Source organism: Calliopsis andreniformis, chromosome 6 (assembly GCF_051401765.1).
Source record: "Calliopsis andreniformis isolate RMS-2024a chromosome 6, iyCalAndr_principal, whole genome shotgun sequence".
Classification (NCBI taxonomy): Eukaryota; Metazoa; Arthropoda; class Insecta; order Hymenoptera; family Andrenidae; genus Calliopsis; species Calliopsis andreniformis.
In genome coordinates, this window is record NC_135067.1 from 22923018 (window position 1) to 22947975 (window position 24958).

General features: G+C 38.4%; 3 protein-coding genes and 2 long non-coding RNA genes across 14 annotated transcripts in view; 3 read left to right on the forward strand and 2 right to left on the reverse strand.

The window, feature by feature from the left end:
* The window catches only part of LOC143181135 (trehalase), a 29530-nt gene extending 20954 nt beyond the window's left edge, over window positions 1–8576 (forward strand). For 7 of the 9 annotated variants that reach the window (XM_076381382.1, XM_076381384.1, XM_076381389.1 and 4 more), the window contains 5 exons: window positions 1622–2404; window positions 2565–2698; window positions 3549–4102; window positions 4415–4665; window positions 8354–8576. In XM_076381382.1, the coding sequence (XP_076237497.1) occupies window positions 1622–2404; window positions 2565–2698; window positions 3549–4102; window positions 4415–4665; window positions 8354–8495 (1864 nt within the window). In that variant the 3' untranslated portion in view covers window positions 8496–8576. Of the gene's footprint in view, window positions 1–1518; window positions 2405–2564; window positions 2699–3548; window positions 4103–4414; window positions 4671–4765; window positions 4905–8353 lie in introns of those variants that run through there. The other 2 variants (XM_076381387.1, XM_076381385.1) reach the window with 2 other exon arrangements.
* LOC143181137 (uncharacterized) lies at window positions 5942–6854 on the forward strand. Its single transcript, XR_013002231.1, has 2 exons — window positions 5942–6101; window positions 6179–6854. It is a non-coding gene; the product is annotated as an uncharacterized LOC143181137 (long non-coding RNA).
* A 6531-nt stretch (window positions 8577–15107) lies between the features above and the next one.
* On the reverse strand, window positions 15108–19918 carry LOC143181133 (uncharacterized). Its single transcript, XM_076381380.1, has 13 exons — window positions 19677–19918; window positions 18371–18514; window positions 18156–18293; window positions 17933–18073; window positions 17548–17835; window positions 17336–17479; window positions 17024–17262; window positions 16802–16948; window positions 16409–16726; window positions 16056–16337; window positions 15705–15980; window positions 15319–15627; window positions 15108–15248 (listed from the first exon to the last, which is right to left on the reverse strand). The coding sequence occupies exons 1-13, from the start codon at window positions 19916–19918 to the stop codon at window positions 15124–15126; spliced, it is 2793 nt and encodes a 930-aa protein (XP_076237495.1). The 3' UTR covers window positions 15108–15123.
* A 95-nt stretch (window positions 19919–20013) lies between these two features.
* LOC143181138 (uncharacterized) lies at window positions 20014–20544 on the forward strand. Its single transcript, XR_013002232.1, has 2 exons — window positions 20014–20166; window positions 20374–20544. It is a non-coding gene; the product is annotated as an uncharacterized LOC143181138 (long non-coding RNA).
* Window positions 20545–21406: 862 nt separating this feature from the next.
* Rnf11 (Ring finger protein 11) lies at window positions 21407–23538 on the reverse strand. 2 transcript variants are annotated; one of them, XM_076380799.1, is made up of 3 exons: window positions 23411–23538; window positions 22960–23309; window positions 21407–22739 (listed from the first exon to the last, which is right to left on the reverse strand). In XM_076380799.1, the coding sequence occupies exons 2-3, from the start codon at window positions 23083–23085 to the stop codon at window positions 22347–22349; spliced, it is 519 nt and encodes a 172-aa protein (XP_076236914.1). In that variant the 5' UTR covers window positions 23086–23309; window positions 23411–23538; the 3' UTR covers window positions 21407–22346. The 2 variants fall into 2 exon arrangements, with proteins under 2 accessions (XP_076236914.1, XP_076236913.1); XM_076380798.1 differs by having other exon boundaries at window positions 22960–23518.
* Window positions 23539–24958: the final 1420 nt, after the last annotated feature.

Sequence of the window (24958 nt, forward strand, 5' to 3'; positions counted from 1 at the left end):
ATTTGAAAATTTGGGCGAAGTAAAATTTGCAACAAATTTTCCAAAGGTAAAAATTGAAATCACTGCCGGGCACATCTGCACATGGCAATTCGAAAACAATTTACAAGCACTTTAAAGTGTATTTCCCGTATTTCATCTCCTCGCGGCAAGGTAACGCGCGCGTGCGTGTTCGTGATTACGGTTTTTCCTTAACTTGACGAAGTTGTACTCAATATTCTCATTCTTTCCTCTCCAGCGAAATTCCCGCCTACGAGTCTCCAATTAATAATTACCGCTAGAGTGGACGCATGCGTTTCCTTCACTGTCCTTGCAGCTCTCAAGATACTCGAGTGATACGAGCTGTTGTAAATCTCCTTTATTTCCGGAGAAGCTATTCGGTGGTAACCAAAAATGCGCCAGAAAGTCCGCGAAGGTCGAATCAGATCGAATAAACGCGTTTCCTCACGCACGTTGACGCAACGAAATCTGCGGTTGCGTTCCTCTCGTTCGCGATAAACGAGAACGAGATCGCGCACGCATGATATGCGGAATTCTTCCATGATAATTCGAGCACGGAATCCTCTTATCGAAGATTTCAGCATAGCGTGTCGCATTAATCAAGGCACGAACCGATGCGTCTTGGTGCGCACCGTGGAATCTTTGCGTTCAAGGCCGTGATCGAAACGTTTTTCAGCTCTATGCATTCTCGCCGACTTGCTGAATCGCGATTGTTTTATGTTTAACTTTCACGTTTAATCGCTTTGTGATGGTTCCCCCAGTTTCGCGAAGCACGCGGTTCAATAGATCAGTAAATTGTTGGTATAGTCCTTTCCCCGATTGTCGTTTACAGTGGACCTCGTTGCAGCTGAAACTTGTTCTTTACTTGACCATGCGAAAATGTTACAGGGTGTCTCGTAATTCGTGATCGAATCGAAGGACGATTTGTAAATAAACTGAAAATGTAGGGCACAATCTATTTACTCTACCTGCGGAAAATAGATCTCTGTAAAAGACAGACTTCCACTCGAGTTTTATTTATATGGTCACGTTAAAAAGTAGGTTATAGCTATGTCAAAGATAGCGAGAATCTTGTACAATCGAAAGGAAACATCTTACATAGTCTTCGAATTATCGGAGAGTAAAAATATGCTTTCGATCAGATAGTGTTTCTGAGAATCGACGGTGAAACTGTTATACGTATTAGATATTGCAAAGTGTAACCGATGATTGCTTGTTCCTTGGTATAGGATATATCCAAATTAGTATTAGATTGTTATCGAACTGTATTACGTTTCGATTTTATTACAAATTATGCGACACTCTGTAGTCGAACACTCCGTATCTTATTGAAAAAGCTAACAATAAACAAAGTAACTTCGCGCGTACTGGATCTCTATTAAAACGATTTCGTAAAAAAGTGGAGAAAGTTAAGTTATCTCTTTCTATGAATCATTATTTCCACCCATTTTGTCGATCGAAAACGTGCTATTTTCTTGAGAACCCCACTCGAAACAGTATTCAATCCATATTCAATCTCAGCTCACGAAATTCCGGAGAACAAAAATCGGGCAATGGTCGAAGCAAACGAAAGAAAAGTATCGAGGAAAGGATATCGTAGAGATCGTGTTGTATGGGTTTGCAGCAACGTTTACTGCCACGGTGACCTCCTGCACACGATACAGATGGCATCGATCTACAAGGACTCAAAGACCTTTGTGGATATGAAGATGAAGCATCCGCCTAATGAGACGCTGCTGTTGTTCCAAGAGTTTATGAAACGGACGGATCAGATGCCAACTAGACACCAAATCGAGCAGTTCGTGAACGATACCTTCGACCCCGAAGGTTCAGAATTCGAGGAATGGGATCCAGCGGATTGGACTAACCATCCCAAGTTCCTCAACAGAATCCTCGACGACGAGCTGCGAAAATTTGCTTCTGATCTGAACCACATTTGGAAAATGCTGGGGAGAAAGATGAAGGATGACGTTCGAATTAACGAGGATCACTACTCGATTATCTACGTGCCGAACCCAGTGATCGTTCCTGGCGGTAGATTCCGAGAATTTTATTATTGGGACTCTTATTGGATCATCAAGGGGCTACTGCTCTCAGAAATGTACAGCACTGTTAAGGGAATGTTGAGTAACTTCGTCATGATCGTGGATAAGATTGGTTTCATACCAAACGGAGGTAGAATTTATTACACGATGAGATCTCATCCGCCTCTTCTGATCCCCATGGTCGAAGAATATCTGAAGACCACCCACGACTACAAATGGCTCGAGGATAACCTTTATCTTCTCGAGAAGGAGTTCGACTTTTGGATGACCAATCGAACCGTCGAGGTTGAGTTGGACGGAGTCAAATACACTCTGGCCAGATACTACGAAGAGTCCTCGGGTCCGCGACCAGAATCTTACAAGTAAGAAATGTTTCTAAATCATCGCGTTCGGGGCCCCACCTTTTCTTTTCTTTTTAAATCTTTTTCTCAACCCCCATCGATTTTTCAACGAGTACATTCGTTGCGACTCGATCTTCGCCACGGTTAGATCACTTAACGACCAGTTGATTTTATCAATCAGAGAGGATTATCTGACGAGCCAAAGCTTCCGTACCGCCGAAGAGAAGGACAACTACTATGCAGAGCTGAAAACCGCCGCCGAGTCGGGCTGGGACTTTTCCAGTCGGTGGTTCATTCTCGATGGCACGAACAAAGGTAACAGGACGATTAACTCGGTGTTTCGTTGCTCTTTGCCTCGAGAAGAATACGCGATCCAACGTTTCCTCGAAATCCAACTAACTCCACTGATATCTACAACTTGTTCTTAGCAACTTGATAACTGACTAGTGTCCAGAATGTAATTGTTAAGGAAAAAATGTAAAGGTACGACTGTTGCGCCATAGAATTGCCTCGATTGAAAAATTCTCGATATTCTACATTCATTTGAAGAATTTATGTCTTACATTTTGGATCGTATCACAAAGAGTGATCAAAATCAATGGAAATCGTTTGAAACCCTTCCACCGCCAATTGCATTTATTTCCCACGTATCTCCTTTGTGTGGATTTCGAGGGAAACGAGCGCTGTCGTCATGGCGGTCAGACAATCGCGGATCCATAATGGTGTTCCGGTGGCGAGGGCGTCTCGCATGACCGCCGCGCTGCGCCGCGCTGCGCCGCGCTGCGCCGCGCTGCGCCGCGGAATCGACTTCATTTCCAAACGATCGCCAAACTGCAACCGCGCACGAGTTTGAATACGTCTCAGGAAACAGTGTCGGCAATTATTGTGCCATGCGTTCCGTATTTTCCGCGATATCTTCAACGTGAAATCTCGATACGCTGTGTTCAAGGTCCTCGATTGTCTCGTTTCTGAAGTGAAAGTGGGACTGCGCGATCGCGTTCGCAAAATGAAAACCTACCGTGGCCCTTCCTCGCTCTGCACTTTCGATTTCAGTTGAATTCGTCGCGTTACTCGCGCTTAGTGTCCCGCCGCGATACTCTCGGGTACTCGGGCTACAATCAGGCACTCTTATCACGGACGTACACTCTACGGAGTTCTTCTTTAGGTAACCTGACGAACTTGAAAACGAGATACATTATCCCCGTCGATCTGAACTCGATAATATATCGAAATGCACAGCTGCTGGCGAAGTACAATCAAAGGATGGGCAACGAAACCAAGGCCGCGTACTACCGGAAGAGAGCTGAGGAATGGAAGAGAGCGGTGACGGCCGTGCTCTGGCACGACGAAGTCGGCGCCTGGCTCGACTACGACATATTGAACGACATCAAGAGAGACTATTTCTATCCGACGAACGTGCTGCCTCTCTGGACCGACTGCTACGACATCTCCAAGAGGGAGGAGTACGTGTCGAAGGTGCTCAAGTACCTCGAAAAAAATCAGATCATGTTGAATCTTGGCGGGATACCCACCACCCTCGAGCACTCGGGTGAACAGTGGGACTACCCGAACGCTTGGCCACCGCTGCAATACTTTGTCATTATGTCGTTGAACAACACCGAGGACCCCTGGGCCCAGAGACTGGCCTATGAGATCAGCCAAAGATGGGTCCGTAGCAATTACAAAGCATTCAACGAGACTCACAGTATGTTCGAGAAGGTAACTGTTCGCCTCAAGGCCTTGTTGTTTTTCAAGATGCTCGGTGGAATTGAAGAAACGTACAGGGACGAGCAAGCTAATTGTCTGTCTCACACTCTTTTATTTTCACAGTTTACTTTCTTCCACTTTTTTCCAAGAGAACTTACCTACAGTATAAAATCACATTGAAATGTTTCAAATATATTCGTAAAGAGATTCGTAAAAAAACAAGTGATTTTGCTCGTCGCTGTAAACTCGCGAAGAAGACATGCTTGCCTGATTAAGGGTGACACAAGAATCCCAGGAAAGAAAGGGTTCACTTTTGATTCGCAGTACGATGCAACGGTGTCAGGTGGACACGGCGGTGGAGGTGAGTACGAGGTGCAACTAGGCTTTGGCTGGAGCAACGGACTTGTTATGGACTTGTTGAACAAATACGGCGATAGGTTGACGGCCGTAGATCATTTCGTGCCCGACGATGTGGTCTTGAGCTCTGCCCCGCAACAGGTTGTCGTTTCGACGGCTGGCCAGGTGATGACTGGCATCCTCGCGCTCATTATATCGCTAGCAGCAGGATTTATAGGGTGAGGTGAGTATCGTCTAGGTTTACTTTCTGCCGTATAACGACAGTCTTCGAATCTTGCAACAACTAATTCGTACTTCCTCTTTGCTTTTGTGTTTCAGATATCCTTCTTCTGGTCTAACGCATCTAGGGGATTCTTTGTGAAAGTTAAACGCATTAGTCGTAGTCCATACTCAATTTAAGCGCGTTCTCTATAGATTGCAAAGGTAGATCGAACGTACGCGAGTTCGTACGTTCCTTTCTTCCTTTGTTTTTCGCTTAGCTTGGCGACTGGTAAAAAAAGGAACAAAGTTTAATAGTTAATGGAGGACCAAACAAACTAGCGAGTGCGGGCACTGGCACTACGAGCTTTGTTCGGACTCTTCCGCAATGTACCTGCTAAACAAATCATCGGAAGAATTCGAACGGATGCCTAACTTAGTTTTTGCCGAGAGTATTGTATAGCCAAAGTGTGCTTTGGTAGTCGGCAAGTTTACTCCGACTGACAGAGTACTTCAAAAGAAGGTAGTCTAATCATTTCGAGAAGAGACCAAGGGAGACGTGAGATTTTCAGACGAAATCGTGTCTTTCTTATTGTAGCCGCGATGTACGCAGTTTTTATTCGATTGCTTGACCTCTTAACGAGTAAAGGTATTCCTTAACATTCCATTAAGCGTACAGCGTCGCAAACAGTATTCTGTGATTTTTGTGGAACCTCTTCGCTGGTCGAGAACACGTTCCTACGATATGATAACCTCTCCACCAGCCTATGAATTTCTCCGCTGACGTTCTCGTGTCTAACGACGACGAGACTGCGGTGTAGCATTTACGATTTCGCGATCGTGAACGATCTTAACAGCTGTCACTGTGTAACGGTAGGGACAAAAGTGTCCTTCGACATTCTGCTACGATCGTGCGATCATTTTACGAGGGTGCGTATATCCATGCGCGTTTATTTTCGCCATAATCGTTAGTATTATTAGAGTAGTTTCTGCCGTGATAGAGCACCGAATAAAGGTGAGTGATATAAAGTATCCAAATATTGTGAGATAGAGATTTCCGTTTTCGTTTCATTGCGTCGTTTCGGAGGTATCGTATAAAGGCGAATAAAATAACTGTGAGACATTCAATTTGAAAAAAACTAGTGTCGACTTTGAATAAGTTTTACTTGACTGCGCGAAGTTAGCGACATTATTTCGAAGGCGGCATTGAGGGGGGGAATATAATATACAATTATATAGTGTATAATTGTTCGAATATGATTCAATAGAATTATTCTACGTATCTGGGTCGATGGAGATTCATGAAGAAAATCTGCCGTTTTCTTGCGTTCTACTCGTTAAGTTCGAACCAATTAGAAATTTTGGAGTTGCAAATGGGTGGAACTATTGCCCTACTTTGTACCCATTTGCCTCTGTTGACGGGGACGACTCGTTCTAAAAGAAAATTTATGGACTGGTAAACATTGACCACACTCTTTCGTGTTTTTCTTGGTCTTCGACAAATTAGATGCTTATATTTTTCACATTCTATAGGAAACGATCGAGAAGAGTAACAGATGTATCTAGTCAGATTGACGCGAGCTGAAATGTGCTCACATAGCGCATGAAGCAGCGATGTTTAGAGAGACCTGAGAATCACCAAAGCTTCTGCTCTTCGATTTACGATCTTCGGGGTTCGACGAGTAACAAAAGTGGTACAAAAAGACGGTAGAAAATGTCGGTAGACAGCTATTCTCGTTAAAGCCTAGGGGAACTGTCCTCTGCAAAACATTTAGTACTTCCCTCGAATTTTTGATCGTTACGGGAGCGCTGTTGTCAGGTATAACGAATAAGCTTGCTTCCGAATGCCGACACGTTGCATTTGCAATACGTGAATCCTCATTGGAAGGATTTATCGTTATTATATTTATTAGACCTTGTTGTGCATTTTAATGATTGAATTCGACATATATTCAAGCCGACGTAATCGGTGAATAATAGAATGAAATAAAGATTATCGTAGATATCGAACGAAAAGATTGTTACTTTATTTGTCTGTTAGTTTGCGTGATCGAACTATCGTTTAACAGAATTGGGAAGATCGATGCCACGATTCGAGAAGATAAACGATAACGCGTATTACCTAAGTTTTCTAACCAAAGTATACCAGCATGTTTCCTTTCATTCACGTTTGCTTGCCCGTGCAGTGACTTTTAAATAAAGAGAATAAACCAAACAAATTTCCCCCGTCACATCTTCCCTAAAAGTTCACCACCAGATCTTTGATCCTTTTGAACCCACACAACCTACAATACAGTAACAGGTTTTCCTTCTAAAATATTTGGTAAGTCTTCCATTAGATGTAGAAAACAAAACTAATGGTTGAGTACTAGAACTTTGTTACAAGCTTACACAACGTGAAGAAGATTCGAATTGGGTCACGTTACTGGATCTTCATTTGATATCATCACCTACACTTCTTGTTGGGTAATTTATGGTCACATCAGTCACTTAGAGAAATAGAACAATGTCCTTTTGTATCCTTCCTCCTGTTTTTCTCTTCTTTTTGTTTCAATTAATTTATTCTAATACTACATCCATATTCCCCGCACTAAGTCTATAATCTATTGCGATTTTCAACAGATAAAGGAGTCTATCTTTATCTTTATTAGGCTTTACTTATCTCGCGATGGTTCGTTGGCAAAACAGCGGGCCCGATCATAGTCGAAACGTTTCTGATCTCGATATTCGAACTCGATCTTTCCACCAATCGTAGTGTGTCTAGAGACACGATGGAAGGAACGTTGTGAACGAATCGGTTGGAGGCGTCGAAACCGGAAGTCTCGGTAACGCGATCACAGGTCAGACGTAACGCGCGGTGCTCGACAGTGCGCTATCTACGCGCAAAACCCCTGGAATTGTCTAAAGATTAGCGAATTTCGTGTTTCGCCATATTCCTCGTCACTGATCGAAATTGTCAAGCTCTTTAGGGTGTGTCACAATGAATCGTGAGAAGACGCTCCTCAAGATTCCTTCAACTCGTTGCAAATATGTAGTGACATTTTTCTATCGTGTGGTTGTTCAGATTTCTGTGTATACGCGTAACTCCTCCCATGTGCATTGTTCGCGCATCAACAATCTTTTAATAAGCCGTATCGAATATACAGGAATTAGTAGTTGGACCTCGATCCTCGAGAAAAGAGAGGTGGATATGACAGGAACGTCATTCAAGTGTTTGACGCAATCATTCAAGGATGCACTCGTTACTCGTTACTTGAACTGGTATCATCGAGCGTGAGAGATCCACGGTCAGCCATACTTCTTTTTCGCGTCCGTGAGACTCTCAGGGCGGCCTTTCAAACCGTGATCGTTAGAAAACGCTGTTACGTCAGATTTTAAAACGCTGAAACACGCAATCGTACAGCCACTATAGAGTTTAAGTAATTTCCTTTCGATATAAACGTTTGATTGAGTCGGTCGCTCTACAGAAGGAAAAATTAAAGAGTATTCGTTCTAATTTCTCAACTCGACGAAAACTGCTGTTACACAGTGCACAACTATGAATCTTAGAAAAATGAATATGTACTTATTCGATCTAAAAAACATAAGAAAAATACAAATAATCGTTTCTCGCGAAGGATAGTTTGATTATCATTTGTAAGGGCCAAAGAAAAACTATTGTCGAATTAATAAGCACTAGATTAATTTCTATTTTTTACGCATTTTCAGAATGGTGGTTTATAAGAGGCGGCACTATTACGCCCCTGGACCATCGACAATGCCGAACAAGAAAACAGTGATAGTACCGAATAGCAACCTCTATCGGAAGAGGATCGCTTATACCGAGCTCAAGGATATGAACAACGATTGACGATCGTTGGTTACCTAGAGGTTCGATTTCTTAACCGACTATAAAGAGGGGAATGTGCAGAATAACTGATAGGACAAAGAAGCGACCAAGTGAGGAGGAAGACCGGGCAACTTCAGGACATCCGGAACTGGTGGCTCTGGCGTGACCGGAAGTGTAGGATATGCAGGGTGATAAACGAAAAAAAAAAAAAAAAAACGCTCTCGATTCTCTTTGTCGAAGGTTCGAAAAAGCCTGAAAAGATCAAGAGAGCGATCCTTCGATTCGTCCGATTTACGAACAGCGTTCGCGCGATTCTCCTTGCTATTTGTTTCAGCGAGGGGAATCGCGCCTGCGCGATCATTGCAAACTAGCACGCCAATTACGTTTTTGAGAAAGCGCAGATGGCGCTGCCATAAACGGTGCGCGAATATTTGACGCGTCGAGTCGCTTCAGAGAAGAAACAGTTCCTTTGCATCGTAATGTTCAGCCGAAGAACGTAAAGTCCATGACAAGAGCTTCGATACGCTTTATCGAATCTCTTAAATTATTAAATTGCTCTGGGTCCTCTCGCATTTTTTATTCTTCGTCAGTAGCGAATCCACGTTTCTGCTGATAAATGGAATCAGTGTTACAGGAAAACGAAAAAGAGTTTGGGAACAGCCACGTGTTATATCGGAGAAGTTGAAGGGGTGGGGGCGGGTTGAGATTGTCATGTAAAACGGGATTTGATACGTAGAGTTCCTTGCAATACCGATTTTTAACAGTCTTCTAGCTAAGTACCTAATTTTCTTTATTTAATACTCTATCACTCCTCTTTTTTGCTCCAAAAATGAGGCCTAAGAGGTCCTAGTTAACACGATTCGCATTTGATAAATACGAGAGGAGTCGAGCGATGCCTCTTCGGAAACTGTTCGATGCAAAATTCGTGTATAAAAGCAAGGACACTAGAAAAACGGACAATAAAGTAATCGAGAGTGACAGACTAGCAAAGTTCGACATCTAAATGCGGAAAGAGGCTGCTTACGTGCATACGCACGCGTGCCAGCAACCAGATATTATCAGGCAGGATATACAGCAGGCACTATGCTCTACGTATATTGTCTATAGGTGAGTTTAGATAATTGATAAGTAAGTCATGATATTGCTATAGATAAAATTAACGATGAAATGTTGTATTTTTGCTGATATTTTTGTAAGGGAATCCGTTTCATTTGTGCGCTTAGTTGTCTACAAAGACGGCAGGCGTGCATCGTGCACAATAGCCTTTTATCTTTATTCGAAGTGGAAGGAGCTGGTGTTCGATTATCGTTACTCGATATTCGACGATCGTCGAATACCTCACATGTCACTTCAGTTCTCTCTCTGAGTTCCTTTTCGCGTTCGTCGTTAACAGCTTTTCGGCCTTTCTTTTGTAAACGGTTTGAAATTGTTCGCTCTTAGATTACAATTTTCGAGGTTATTCTACTTAATCGTTGTCGTTATGGATGACATCGTAATGTTGACGGCGAAACGAACCTTCCTAAATCAGCGATCGCGAGACATAGTGATCTTTCGTGCACGATGCATTGCTGTCTCGAATTGGGTGACGATACTCCGGACAAACTTTCGTTTTACGATCATCGATCAAAGTGCCCTCCGACTGATTATCGGTCGTTCTTCCTCTTTTTTACTTCTATTCGTGAAACAATCGAAAACATCTCCTTTTCGATTGTGTCATGAACTGCGCAAGACAGTATTCTCTTGATACAAATTCGATATTGACCTTTCCTTGGAACTGCAATACTGTTCGATACAAGTTCACGACTCGGTATCTGTTAAGAACTGAGGGTATGAAAAAGTACAGGTGTACCATCGAGCTTGTATCAAAATGACACTGGATCGTGTACAGTGCGTCCGATTTTGAGCGAAATTTTGCTCGAAGAGATGCACTATTTTCCGCGGAGTGGAGAAGAAAAGGCGAACGTTGACGATTCGTGTACAGCAACTCTTCTCTCGCTCCGCAAGTTCCCCGTGTTCCCTTTGTAAATAGTTTCACTTTTTACGTTTGTTCTTTCGAGAGCTGGCCTCGTCGGCTGTAGGTAATTCGAACGACCATCGAGCTTTTACGTCTCGTCAATCTGTTTTACGGTTTTCCAACAGATATCACGGTTGCTGTAGCACCGAAGGATTTTACACACTTGAAAGTGTTTCTTCTACGCGACGTATACCGAAGTAGAAAGCTTTGGAACAAGATTGACAAAAGCTACGAAAGGTTATTCAGTGTGATTCGAGCTGTAGGTAGTGTTAAAAGAAACGTTATCAAGCGTACAAGACAGTGCTAACGAGATTAACGCGCGTCGTTCTTGCGGGAGACAACCTAATCGATGACGTACCAAAAATGATGAAATCTATGACGGCGGTAAGGGTGGCAAAAATTCGCACATTCGGTGTTCGCAACGGTCAGTCGGCAACGCGAGAGAACTTCAATCGATAGGGATAGACAAATATTCGAACACACCATTCTGACTAAGAAAAGCGAGGCACCGAAAAGTTCAACCCCCTTTGGGGGCACATTTAGCGTTTATTAAATACGCGCGAAAGTGAATATCATTGAAATGAAGCTAAGCGCGGCATCCTTTAGAAACATTAATCAATATTAATCATAATTATTATGACAATTACTAAATATGGCGTTTTTATGACTTTGATTCATAAAAAAGAAAAGATCATGAAATTCATGAGCATCATGAAATTAGTTTTATACTATAATAGAAAACAAAGAAGAATGATAAGTTTGAGGCAAGTCGATTCGTATTTTACGCGATGATAGAACGAATTATTATTATTATGAGTTTCTGAAGTACGTGGCAGAGTTTCAGAGCAGCATCATCAAGGATAGAAAGTAACTGATTCGTCTAATCTCTTCCTCCTCGGTCATTAACCCTTAACGTACCAAGGTGGAGTTACACAAGGACCTTAATACAACTATCTATGCAGGATATATGTTATTATTATATTATTAGATGTAATTGTAATTTTCAAAGTAAGCAGGATATTGTTAATTTGTCGTAGGATGATTACAAATTTTTTACGATTGATTGTAACTGTTAGTAAAAACAGGGAGAAGTGTAATATATGTCACGCAATTAGTAACGAATTATCTTCTTCTCCCTCGTAAATTCCGTCGATCGATAGAATTAATGAATAAACTGCAAAGTGCTGAAACTTGATCGATTGAAAGGAATTATTTTCGCGTGACTGTGTCGTACAGTATAGGGAGAAACTACCCCGTACAGATTATTTAAGATCTAAATCAATGGGTGGATTTAAAACTGTGATTTCTCGATTAGTACCTTTTCCGTCTCTTTCATTCAAATGTGACACAAGCCTTTTGGAATCCATTCTTAGTTTGAATTTCAAACATTCCTTAATCGCATGGCTTGTACGTATATTAATTAGTGAATTTTGCCATCACTGGGAAAAGGTCTTTTTTCGTTAGGTGCGTTGTGTTAACGAAGAAAAATAGAACTTCCAAATCTCCATTCTATCTCTGTTAATTCCCCTTTAATTTTTATTCAGCTTTTTATATCCTTCATTTCCTAACCGTAGATATAGGAGTATTTAAAAATGCAAATGCTTCTAATCTATTACAATTACGTGATTACCAAAGTGAAATTGTTAAATTTTTTTTCTATGTCTGCCGATCAAAGATCTTAAACTGCTGAAAGAAAACCAAAATTTATTTTCTGCGTTTCCTTGAAGGTGTTGCTCAATTTGCCTTTACAATGACGGTTGCAAGGAATTATTTCAGTGTATCTCCAAATACATGTAACTACTTATTTATTTACATCATACTTCATTACAGAGATATTATTGCGCGTGCTCTATTGTTTAGTTTTGATAAAAGCAACAACATATAAGCTAGATGAAAATCGTAGACTATACACATGCACAGTCGTGTCGTCGTGTGCTAATGTACATATGATAGCCTGATTATTGTGATACTTGGAAATAAGTAGGTATATAATATGTACGCGTCGTTGTATATTGTGTTTCCCCTTTGTTTGGCTTTATTTCCCATTTCCTATGCTTTGTTTGTAAGCGCACCGATAGAGCATTAGTTTCATAAGGGCGAATGTGAAAAACTTCGAAATTTCGGCGAATCAATTTCGATCGTTGAAGAATAGTCGTTTAAAATAAATCTGTAGCTCTTCGTTAGTTACGTATTTTTAGTTTAAAAAGCAAAACCTCAAAGTCGATGAACAATACGATACACTGAATGCGTGTGTATACGTAGTCATATACATGTATATATACACGAATTAAAAAAGGTTATGATACGCAGGCGTGTCATTTGGAGATTTTTAGGAAAATTACTGAGTCCGTCTTTTTCTTTTCTATGTACATGTATCTGTAATTATATATTTTAATGAAAAACGCTCGTTTGGTAAATAAAGAATTTAAAAAATACATAAGAATACGAGAGAAATGACGAGAAAAAGTGGATCACAATTTATTTCGCGACGCTCGCATTCCAGGTCGAAAAGAAAACAACGTTATCCTGATGTATAATTTCTTTATATTTCCTTACAATACCATATAACAAGGACAAAATACTGAATTAAACGGGGATACCTTATTTGATGTATCACACGGGCACGAACAGATTCAAGTTTTTCGCAATAGATCTTTTACATTTTACTGACAATACAATTTAATACTTATTATTGGTAAGCTTTATAAACGATCGTTCGATTACTCAATCGACTCTCATTTCAAGGTTTTTGTTCGTTAGTTGAACGTTTTATACTTCACGAATTCACTAACCTAAGTTTTAAAACGTTAACGTGACATAATTTCATTTTTCACGATCAAAACGAGTTCGCAAATGATTTCGATAAAATGGCACGTGTTTTTAAATATGTGTATACATATATATATACATATATATATAAATTTCCCCTTTAATCTGAATCAATTCATTTACTTTCATCCTTCAGAGAAATTTCATTTCAAAGAATTAGGCGATCAAGAGTGGCAGTCATTCGCTATGTGATATCAAATATTTTTCTAACAATTTTTCATTCGTTCTTGGGTTCCTTCGAAATATAATGTCTAGAAAAATATAGATGTATATGCAAAATTTATTTTTTCATGTCTCTTGACCGTATTATTATCGACAATATGCTAAAAAAATTATTTTAAAGATCATCGATTCTAGCTATGGCGTTTCGAACAATGAAACATTTCAAGCTGAGAGATTTGTGCTTCTCCGTTCAACATTTTCGGTGACACACGCATCTCTGTACGGGGTAAAAATATATCACAAATTCGAAAGTCACAAAAGTAATATCCGTTACTAAAAAAAGGTATAAAGCAGAAATCGCTGTTCTGTCGTTTTTTAAAACTATTAAGTCTAAAACTGTTTCAGTTACTCGTATATTTACTGAAAAAACTTGAATATTCGCGGAAAAGTACAAAAACAAAATGAAATTCGAGTTCTCATCGAAACGCAACGGTTTCCATCTTACAAAGTCCACCATTCTTTTTATATGACTGATATCACGATAATCATAACAATAAATAAAATGTACCTCTGATCAGTATTAACCGAAACGTCTCGATGTATTGTCCTAGCAAATTAAGTGGTAAAAATACCAATAAAGAAACGATATACTTCTTCCTCGCAAGTCTAACATATAATACAAAAAGAGGAAAGTCACTGTTAGAAGCATTGAATAGGCGCGTACTTTAAAATAGGCACGTATCAACACCTATTAATACAGATGAGCAATAGTTATCATTGACGAATTATAAAATATTTCAGAGCACTCGCCTACGTGACGTTAACTAACGTCTGATTGCAAATAATAAAATCAGAGGGAAGACAAATCGCAAAGAGTGTCTGTACCATCAGCACTTTGGTGCACAAATAAATGTACATATATGTAAGTATATATACAAATGTGTGTATGTTATGTGTGTGTATGCCTTTCGAGATGCACACGTGTGTAGCAGGACACATGTACATACAATGTATGTGTTTCTCTTTTTCGTTCGTTTTTGTTTCAGATAAAGACACATCGCTGGGCATTATAAATATAACCGTCTAATAGTTTACGTAATCCTAAAATAAATATCTATCACAAAAGACTGGTCTATAATAATAAGTGGCTTTCGATTGCAGCTTACGATAGTTCCCGATAACGGTATTTATCGTGTTCGTTTTAGTTTCTTTCTGACGACACCAAGAGTACCAACTATGACGAATCCTTATACTAAATATTTACAAATTATACGTCACCAGTACCTTCGTATTTGCATTTTCTTTCTCTCGTGTGGTATGCGATAGAGATAATGAAATTGTAAGTATAATAATAAATACTTCATTATATAATAACCCAATAACCTTTCGGTTGTTGACAATGCGTATTCTGAATTTTCATGACTCGAATGTTCAGATTTCTTCGCGTTTTGACCAATTGCTCTGATCATTCATAGAATCTATTATGAAAACACTTGAAAGTAGTTCGTGAATACTTGTATATATGAAACGAACCGATAGAACTGCACTGGCAATCTCTGCTTTTAACCCTTGCAATACTGATGATTTAGGCACCTATACGGCCCGACGATACTTGTACTCGACATATGCATCGTTTGGCAAGGGTTAAACAGCACAATCATCGTTCCCATGAATGTGTCGTTCATGATTAGTATATCGTAGTAATGGAGCTCCAACGTTCACTGCTCCAATTTCTTCTTCAGGATTTACGGAACACGTAACGATCTCCTCTGTAAGCAAAATTCCACGAATGTCCATTTCGATTCAGAAGAATAAAAAAATGATGAAACTGAGACATACCAGGTAAACAAAGTTGTAGCTGATCGTTACTAGGATTAGTACTATCTCCTGTACCGCTATCTTTGCTGTGCTGAGAACTCGTCTCCAAGTATAAATGCGTCTGCGTGTCCTGCTGCACCGCGGCTACAATGGTCGTCGGTGATTGTGCATTTCTGTTTTGTGCAACAGCGCTCAAACGTCTTCGAGTTTGATAGATTATAACCACCCACACCACAGACGTACCCACGGCACAACATACGACGGTGATTATTATTAAACCCAGTATGTCATCTTCGTTTACCGTAGAAGGACTAGGAGTAGAAGTAGGCGCTGCGGAAGGGAATATTATCTCAGTGTAATGGTACTCTGTAATTCCTAAATTATAACACATAAGATATTTACTCTACCTGGTTTCACGGTGAGATGAGACGCGCCGACGACACTGCCCAAAGAATTACTCATTTCGCATTCGTAATTACCTGCGTCGCTAGCTATAGTATTGACAATGATGAGTAACTGATCTTCGGCAGTGAAAAAATGACGTTCTGTCGCTTGCAAGGGATTTCCATTTTTACGCCAGGAAAGCTTTGGTCGAGGCATACCACTTGCCATACATTCTAACACGATCGACCCACCCACCATAATTTCCTTATTTTCCATCGGTTTCACGAACGATGGTGTTTCTATCCGAAAATAAACAAGAAAATGCTGTATATGTATTCAAAGATATAGTAAAATCAAATTTAGCAAGTAGTTACCCAATATAGTGAGTGTTGCATTCGCAACAATGAGGCCAGCAAGGTTTTGCGCAGTACAAGAGTAAACGCCACTATCGGCGGTTTTTACATCGACGATGAACAATACATCATCGGTCGGCATCATATGCATTCTTCTTTCTCTTGCTGCTGGAAAATCATTTCCTCCGTCCTTTTGCCAAGCAATCTGGGGAGATGGATGCCCTTCTGCAGAGCATTCGAGTCGAGCTGTGCTCCCAGCAGTCACACGTATGTCATGAGGAATTTTCGAAAACGATGGGTAAACTGTAGAAGAAACGGAATAAGCATTTTGTACATTCGTTGTTTGGCAATGAATTTTACAAGACTGAACTCACTTAAAATGCTTATTTTTGCCTTCGCAGAATATGTTGTTCCATAAATGTTTGTAACCATACATTGATACTTTCCAGCGTTTGTATGCGTAACGTTAGTAAAATGTAAAATAGATGATGCCACTGTAACACCACCACTCTCTGTAGAATTTGTATTTATTTGGAAATTGCCATTTTCCATTTCAATGTTATCGTGCTTCCAAGTGAAGTGCAGTGGGGCATTCGCAGTGCTTGTAGCACGACAAACTAACGTTACATTATCTCCTTTAATGCCCATTTGACTTTTAGGTTCTTCGATGATTCTCGGCTTTGGGTATTCGTCTGTATTCGTGTAAATTATTGTTACCGATACATCACTAACGTCTAATCAAATTTGATGAACTCTAAAATACTAACCACATGTAAAATTTTTATGATGGAGTTGTGTCAATGACATTCCCTGTAACCAATGTGGATATCCACAATACACTTCCGCGTCAGTGTATCTGTGCTCCCGTAGCCACTTGCTTAACCATTGCAATCCACAATCACAGACTAAGGCTTCTGTGAATGAGAAAGCAGGAACAATTATACTCAGGTACTCTACGAATTTTCAAATATGTAGCTTCTGATACGTACTTGAATTCATCTTGAGTTTAGTTAAACTGTTCATTGCATCAAATGCATTTTCCTGGATGCTTGTAATATCATTTCCAGCTAAATCTAGTTCAGTTACGCTGCTTAGTCCAGTGAACGCGTTTTTATTTACCGACTTTATTTTATTGTGCGCTAAGCCTAATTTCCACAGTTGTCTCAATGATGCAAATGCACCATTAGTGTCTTCCACCATATACGAAATTTTGTTAAAGTTAAGTTCTCTTTAACAGAAATAATTATTATGAGAATCTTATCAATTCATATGGATATTAAATGCTTTCTGTAAATACATACAGTATCTGTAAATTGGGGGTTGAACTAAATGCACCATCTGAAATATATGTAATTTGATTATGGTCCATTCTGAGTTTCTCCAACTTTTCCAAATATTCGAAAGTGCCCCGGTCGATTGATATTATTTCATTATGAGACAAATCCCTATAAATACATTTAAAATTAAGCTCGAGCGCAGTAATTTTGTTACACATTACAGTAAAATTACTAACAATTCGATGATTTCTTTACATAAATCCCATGCTTGTGTCTCGATCGTTTTAATTCGATTATGCGACAACGTTAGTTTCTGTAATCGTTCCAAGCCAAATAGACCACCTTTCCTGACTGTAGTTAGTAAATTAAAGTCAAGTTGTAGGCTTGTTAAGTTCTTTAGTGGCCAAAACGCGCCATCATCCAATGATTCGATTTTATTTCTCTTTAAACGTAGTTCTTTAAGGTTTTCCAAGCCCTTAAGACTAAGTCCTTGTATTGTTTGTAATTCATTTCTATTTATTTCTCTGAAAAATAAACAGAATCATTTCTTATTACTGGGCACATATATAAGCAATTATAATAATAATAACAATAATAATAATAATACAAATAATTGCTTACAGTATGTGTAACTTTTTCAGATTTGTAAAGAGATCTTTTAATTGGGTTAAGTGATTTTTATTCAAACGTAATTCTTCCAAGGAGGTCAAATTATCTAGACTTCCATTTTCAATAATTCTTATTTGATTGGTATTTAAATTTCTAAAACAGAAATTCACAATTATATAAAATATTTGCAAACATTATAACATTCATGCAAAAGAGAAAGTACAAATTAACATACAAATGTGTAAGGCTATTGGGAGCAAGGAATGATCCATGTTGTATAACACTTATGTTATTTGCACTGATATCCAAATTTTGGAGTTGTTGCAAACTGAGTAGTGCAGTCCCATTAATATCAGTAATGAAGTTATGAGCTCTGTAATGAATAAGCATTACTTCATATCAAAAATTGGATTCATCTTCGTAAGACTGAATGACAAAATGCATACTTACAATGCAAGATTTGTTAAGTCTTTAACAAAAAACAAATCTGGCACTTGTGTTAATTGATTTTTATTTACTTTGAGTTCTTGTACATGTGTGGTATTAGACAAGGAAATTGTAAAGTTATTTCCAAGTTTATTGGCGCTGAGGTCCCTGCAAGAATTATTAATTCCATTTTTAAAAAATTATACTTTTTATAAAGTATAAATTAGAAACCACTGTTGTGGTTTCCTTTAGCATTTTACTGACTGACGAATCACCAACCATTAAAATGTTAACGTTGTTAAAGAAGTTACTTACAATTCTTTAAGCTTAATTAAATGTAATAATGATTGTCCCTTAATACCCAGTAAGATAAAAAATTCAGTTGGTATTAATTTATTTATTGTTTACAAATCATAGCTCTTATATGTTAATAAAAGTGTACGTACAATTTCTTTTTAGTTTTAATGCTTATACATATAGTTATAAAACAATCAGTAGACAGTATTAGAAGTATAGTTTCCTTCATCTAAATCCTGTTCTCCTTCACTCTAAACCTTATAAAGCGATTATACTCTGGTTCCCCTTTATATTACCTTATATGGTCAAGAATTCCTTCCCGTGTACATGTAAGTAACTGTAGGTTTACCATTCGACAAAAATCATTCTATCATTTGATAAAGAAAATCAATGTTTTATGTACTGGTTATTCTATCCTATAACTTATTTTAAATTTCAGAAAAAAAATCTAAATGATACATATATTAATTTATATATATTAATAAGTATGTTAACAGTGATTTTCATTTAAAGTATGTATCAATTTATGGATGAACATTGAACATCAAGCAACGGTAAAGAAATAATGTTTACACAATTTTTAAATAATTTTAAAGCACTGTATGCCACAGCATAGAAATGCATTTCAAAAAAATGATATATTTCATTTACGACAAACTATTGTCCCTTGTCTCCACGTTAAAGTAAGTATTGTTATCGCGCGTACGTATTAATATATTGTTTCTGTTGTAAATTCTTGTACATTATCTTATCTACATTGGATCATGTTACATCAAATATGGGTAGCTTTCAATTTAAAATCTCACTGATTCGTTGTGCGTAACGGAACAGTGTAACATGATCGAGGTGAAACGAGGAAAAAATATCGTAAATACAATATTATAATAGTGCGTATAAAAAAACGAGCATCCAATATGTAAAATGAATCGTATCGTTAAAAGACTGAAAGAGAAAAATTGTGAATACGACGCGAAGCATTGTTTCTCTCGATGTAGATTCTTGATAGGATAACGAGCGATCACTATTTACTTACAAGATCTCTGTCCATGGTGGTAATCCACTGGGTGCTCCGATCAATTTCAAGTTGCTGCAGTCAACCACATTCCCAAGGCACGAACACTCAACGGGACACTTGACGATCTTAGCGCTATACAACATCGAATCGGCACTGATAGGGTTCAATGGAATCGCGTACAGTATCGATAAGAAAAGAATCGTCCATTTGCATTTCCACTCGAGTCGACGTACAAGAAAAGCCTGTTCTGAATTCGACATCGTACGCGCCGTCAATGGGTATCGTTCCGTTTTTAAAACTTATTTCGTAATTTTCGATTGCGGATCGTCGACGGTTCTGCCCATAGCGATTCGAAGATCGGCCACACCATTGCCCGTAAAAGTATCACCATAATAAGTGAAAATGCCCACACGTCTTATCGATTCAAAACAAACTCGTCGCCCCTCGAAAACGCTTCGGCCCACACACCATGATGACGCCTACGGACCAATGCGAGACTCCCGAACTGGTAATTGCGCGGAGACCATTCTTTCGTTCTCCCTATTTGCACGCAATATTCCAACTTTCGAAATCACTAGAACTATTTTTCGACTAGCTAGTGACATTTGCTTATACTCCTCCAAGATCCAGCTAATATTGTTGATAAACAGTACCGTTTAGAAATTCTTTTACAGAATTTAAGGTTTTTTTTAAACTATAAAATGTAACGTTTTAGATGATTCAAAGGAAATACCGATCTATATATACTGGATACGGTACAGATCTAAATAGTCGTGACTGCTTGAATTGCGCCATCTTTGAGAATAAACCACATGTGCCACCTGAGCGAAGTCAACGATACTAAGATTTTTCGATAGATTTATCGACCATGTTAAGCCGTATACCGCAAAACTTCAAATTTCAAATTAACGAAAAGGTCGATGTAACGGTAGTATACAAGAGATTTCTACAAGGATATCTATTTTGGAGGAAGGAGAAACATATTGCTAATAAACTCATCAGTTCTTACTAAATATTTATATTTGTATTAAATCACTATTCGTATATTTGCATTTCGTCAGTAAATCACTATTTCACAGCATCATTTTCCTCTTTAAACAAATCAGCAACATTACATACGAAGCTTTCATCATAAAGCATTAAAATATTTTTGTCCCTGTAGGAAACATTTAAATATAAATCATCATACGTACATATATATGCATATGTATTAAACGTATGATACCGACTGACATTTCTCAATAATTTTCGGTAGTGTCGTACACAGAAAACCAACATTAATGGTCACAGGCTGATTGTTCTCATCACAGCGAAAACTAAAGTTTTCGCTTCACATTTATATCTAAGTCAATGAATTTTTTGTCGAGCAACTTTCAAGTTCGTATTAGAATTGTAATATATCGAACACGTGATCAATCTTTTAAACCCAATACATGTTCTTACGTTCCTTATTCATTTTCTTTCAGCTGAAATTTCAAAAAGTCGGTACGAAAATTTAAAGTCAGAATGTTCAGGTCACCATTCTTTGCAAACGTTTTTACAAAAATAAAGAGTTTCTAATGTGTCGACTTTTTATTGCGATAAATAAGTATATCACTAGTAAAGTCAATAATAAACCTTTAAAATACTGTATTTCGAATTAATCCTCAGAATTCAATGATTCGGTTAATTTGCGTTGTTATTGCTTACGATATAAAACAACGCGCACAGGATTTACCGTTTCTTTTAGTTACTGAACACAACTAATGATCAAGTAACTGATTCACTATTAAAAGCAATTTGATACGTATAGATGTGTAGAGAAAATATGTAGACGATATCTGATAGATAGTAAAATAAAAATACGACTACAAACAGCTTATCATTTGTAAGTAGAATAATTTAGGATACAAAAGAATATTAATATTTTTGCTTTTCACTAGTTATCAAATCGCACCACGTCTAATTTTCGAGGAAAAGATCGTCTACGCAGTTCAAGATATCGTTATGTTAAAATAAAGAAATATTGTATTTAAAAATAACGAGTTTAACTTTGTATGTTCGAAAGATATAATCTGAAAATATGTATTTTATAATCTGGAAATATGAAACGATTGCAATTATAGTTAAAAATATACGTAGTGTGATATTCTGTAATACATCATATTGCTCACGATATATTCACAATGTATATAGTCATTCTATCGCTACTTGACTAAACGATAAAAGTCAAGTAGATGCTACTTTACTCAACTGAAAATATTTTCCTTAGCAACACGTTGTTACATCTTTTACTTGCTCCATTTGTTTGAGCATAAAATAGAATATCTTTTTAGCTGTATGGAAAAGGAAAAGCTACTGTAAATTTCCAAGGAAATTATCCAACTATAGTAATTGCTCTTTGACTGTAAATACATCTTACTTTGTTTGCAATGATCCACATGAAGAAGATTACCCTATAAGAGGGATGACCTATGCAGAGGACATTTGCAACTCTTTATATGACAGGTAATTATAATCCTCAGCACGTGCGCGAATATGTCAAATACAATGGCAAATACAATCAGCCATTAACAAGAGAAGGCCCCTTTGCTAGTTGGAAGCCATTATGCATGATAGTAAAATTAATGGTTCTTTCCAGTTGCTCTGTTTATCATGGTAGTATAGTTTGATTACCGATTAGCTACTCCAGATTTCAGCATTGAGGCGTTAAGTGGTTGGATGGTATGAGCTAATCAATGCTGCATCTACTGGTTCCATACACGATGGACACGTCAGTGAACGTAGCAACCAATCATCGATACAAACAGCATGATAAGTATGCATACAAGGTAAATAACGCACTTCTTCTCCTACCAGTAGTTCCATCATACATATCACACATTCTCCCTTCTTAGCCCCATCGTATTCTCGTATAGGTAAATGTTGGATAAGCCCAATGCGTTTTGCAATTCGTACTTGCTGTTCTTCTTCGCTTAAAGTACCTCCGCTGCCTGGTCCTAGAGTGACTCCAACACCAACTCCATGAGGGATGTTTAGATTGGTCGATTGTAAATGGTACTCCATTATAGTTGCTGGTGAATAGTAAAAGTTAACCACTTCCTGTGACATCAGAAAAAATACGAAAATCCTATTGTAATGGACTGAATAAAATTGGAATTTTCTGATTTTTTCTTTTGTTATAAAATACAGTATTGAGATGATAAATTGGTAGATTGGTATAATATAAGGGACTGAAGCGTTCGTAAATTTAGGCAGAGAAAAACTAGAGAAATGGAAAATCGTGGAGAGATAAAGCTGATGAAAGAAGAAATGAAATTACATCGAAGATAGGAGGTCCCAAGGCTTCTTGCGACGAACCGCCAGTCAACGTAGTTTCAGGATTGTTACTCAACAATGTGGTATTGTCTCGTTGACTACCTCCAGTACGCTTCAAACAATTTCCCATTTTGATGGAACGTTAGGCCCGATCTTTCGTTTATCGAGCAAGCCGTCTTGATTCCAGAATCCCAACGTCGATTAAAAAATAGTGACAATCCTGACGTGGGATATTTCGGATACTGTCCCCATCATAAATCGCTTGTTTTTGCGCTGTTATCGCCAGAAGATCCGTGTTGGTCGATCCAAACGAATGACAGTTCGTGTATCACGTCAATATACGATGATGCGAACCTTCACTAGCAAAACATCTTCCGTCTCATATCCGTACTACAGCTGAGCGCCCTGCGCATCCGATTAAAGACGCGATAAAAAAAAGCAGGCCAGCTACTCACAGGTTGTGTGGAAAAAACACTTTTCACATCTCTCTCGCGACGTTCTTCGAACGTTTAGTACACACTGCCGCTTACATCCTGCTGCGTAGAAAACGCATCGCAGTGATTCGCCGTTGCACACATATCGCTTTTCTCACTGTCCAATCGTAAGCAAACGATTTCGTGCGATACAAAGAGTTTGCAATAGCATCGTGCCTATGCTCTGTCCAAAAGACACTCGGCAGCTAACTTACGATTGGCTCCTTTAGGCCGACATATTGTGAAACTGCGTTTGCGATGTTGCGTCTTCGATTCAAACGCTAAATTCAAAAACTAAACAGCGATCCTGCTTTATTCTATGCGTTATTTACATTTGCTTTTTAAGATTCCTGGAAACAGTACTTTAGTTTCTTTCCTAAGCATGTCGAACGAAATTAACATCGACGAGTTTCTTAATTAGACTGAAACTGAAGTTACGAAATCTTAATACTTAGATCATAATTTAAACGCAATAAAGATTTGTTTATGTCAATTGATATGATCACAATACTTTGGACTTTGTTCTAACAGTATTTTTTATATGTATATTTTCAATCGTGTTTTTCTTCATTTTAAAAATCCTTCGATCTATCCAGTTTTCTGGATAAAGGAAGGAACAATCAAGTTGATAAACAAAATACAAAAGCTGATATCATAAATAGAGCACGCTGATCTTTTATTTTGAGAAATTGTAGGCGATAGTAATAAAATATGCACATATTTTTTACGTCCCAGGTGTTTCTTATATTCCGAACTACTCCTTTTCTTTAATACTAGAAATATTTCAAAATATCTCACACTTCTTTTCTCTACTAATTTTACAGTACTCTCAACACAGTCACATTTTTATTTCTATACTCAACACAGTGAGCTTCCTTTCCGACATCATCCTGTTTGCACGTGAACACGCGAACATCGTTGATTCATACTAAGTTATTACAATTAGATACGGTTTTGACTATGCTTAGAAAATGTTTCGAAAACCAGAAAGGGTGTTGCACAGGGATAAGCTTTTCTCTAACAATAGAACGTTTAGATAACAGTGGTTCTATTGTCGTAATAAAGTCGGTATTCTCTGAATGTAACGTAAGAATGTTAGCCGAGAAGGGTCGTTTTCGTGTTTATCTTATCGCATCCTGACCCCTAACCCGGTACAAATATGAAAACTAAGAAGACCTTTGGCACTGATTCTCTCCCCCCAAAGAGAGAAGTACTCTAGTTGATGCGGTGTCGTTATCCATTTGGTCGGTGAGCTTGGTCAGGGCAGGAAGCACTTACTTAACCGATACACCGTCCACAACCGCGCTTCCCATCAACCGGACTCTTGCCTCTTTTGCACCCCAATCCTTCTCAGTTCGTTTTTTCCGCTTAGCCAGCAATATTCCGCGCGAACCGTGCGAACAGTTCCTTTTCGATAGATTTCAGACGGTACGAGTGAGTCAGTCATCACTTTTTTCTCTTTCGTGTCGTGCAATTTTTTCATTCTTAAACTCACCCGCTTTGAAAAGTAATACTGTGCAAAAAAATTAA

Excerpts from the sequence above, each read along its gene's own strand:
- LOC143181133 (XM_076381380.1), bottom strand. The coding sequence starts at position 19,918 with ATGTCGAATTCAGAACAGGCTTTTCTTGTACGTCGACTCGAGTGGAAA. Across the intron at positions 17,836-17,932 it reads CTGAAAAAGTTACACATACT|AGAAATAAATAGAAATGAAT; the intron begins GTAAGCAATTAT and ends TTTATTTTTCAG. Across the intron at positions 15,249-15,318 it reads GCTACAACTTTGTTTACCTG|AGGAGATCGTTACGTGTTCC; the intron begins GTATGTCTCAGT and ends TTTTGCTTACAG.
- Rnf11 (XM_076380799.1), bottom strand. The coding sequence starts at position 23,085 with ATGGGAAATTGTTTGAAGCGTACTGGAGGTAGTCAACGAGACAATACC. Across the intron at positions 22,740-22,959 it reads TGGGACCTCCTATCTTCGAT|GAAGTGGTTAACTTTTACTA; the intron begins GTAATTTCATTT and ends CTGATGTCACAG.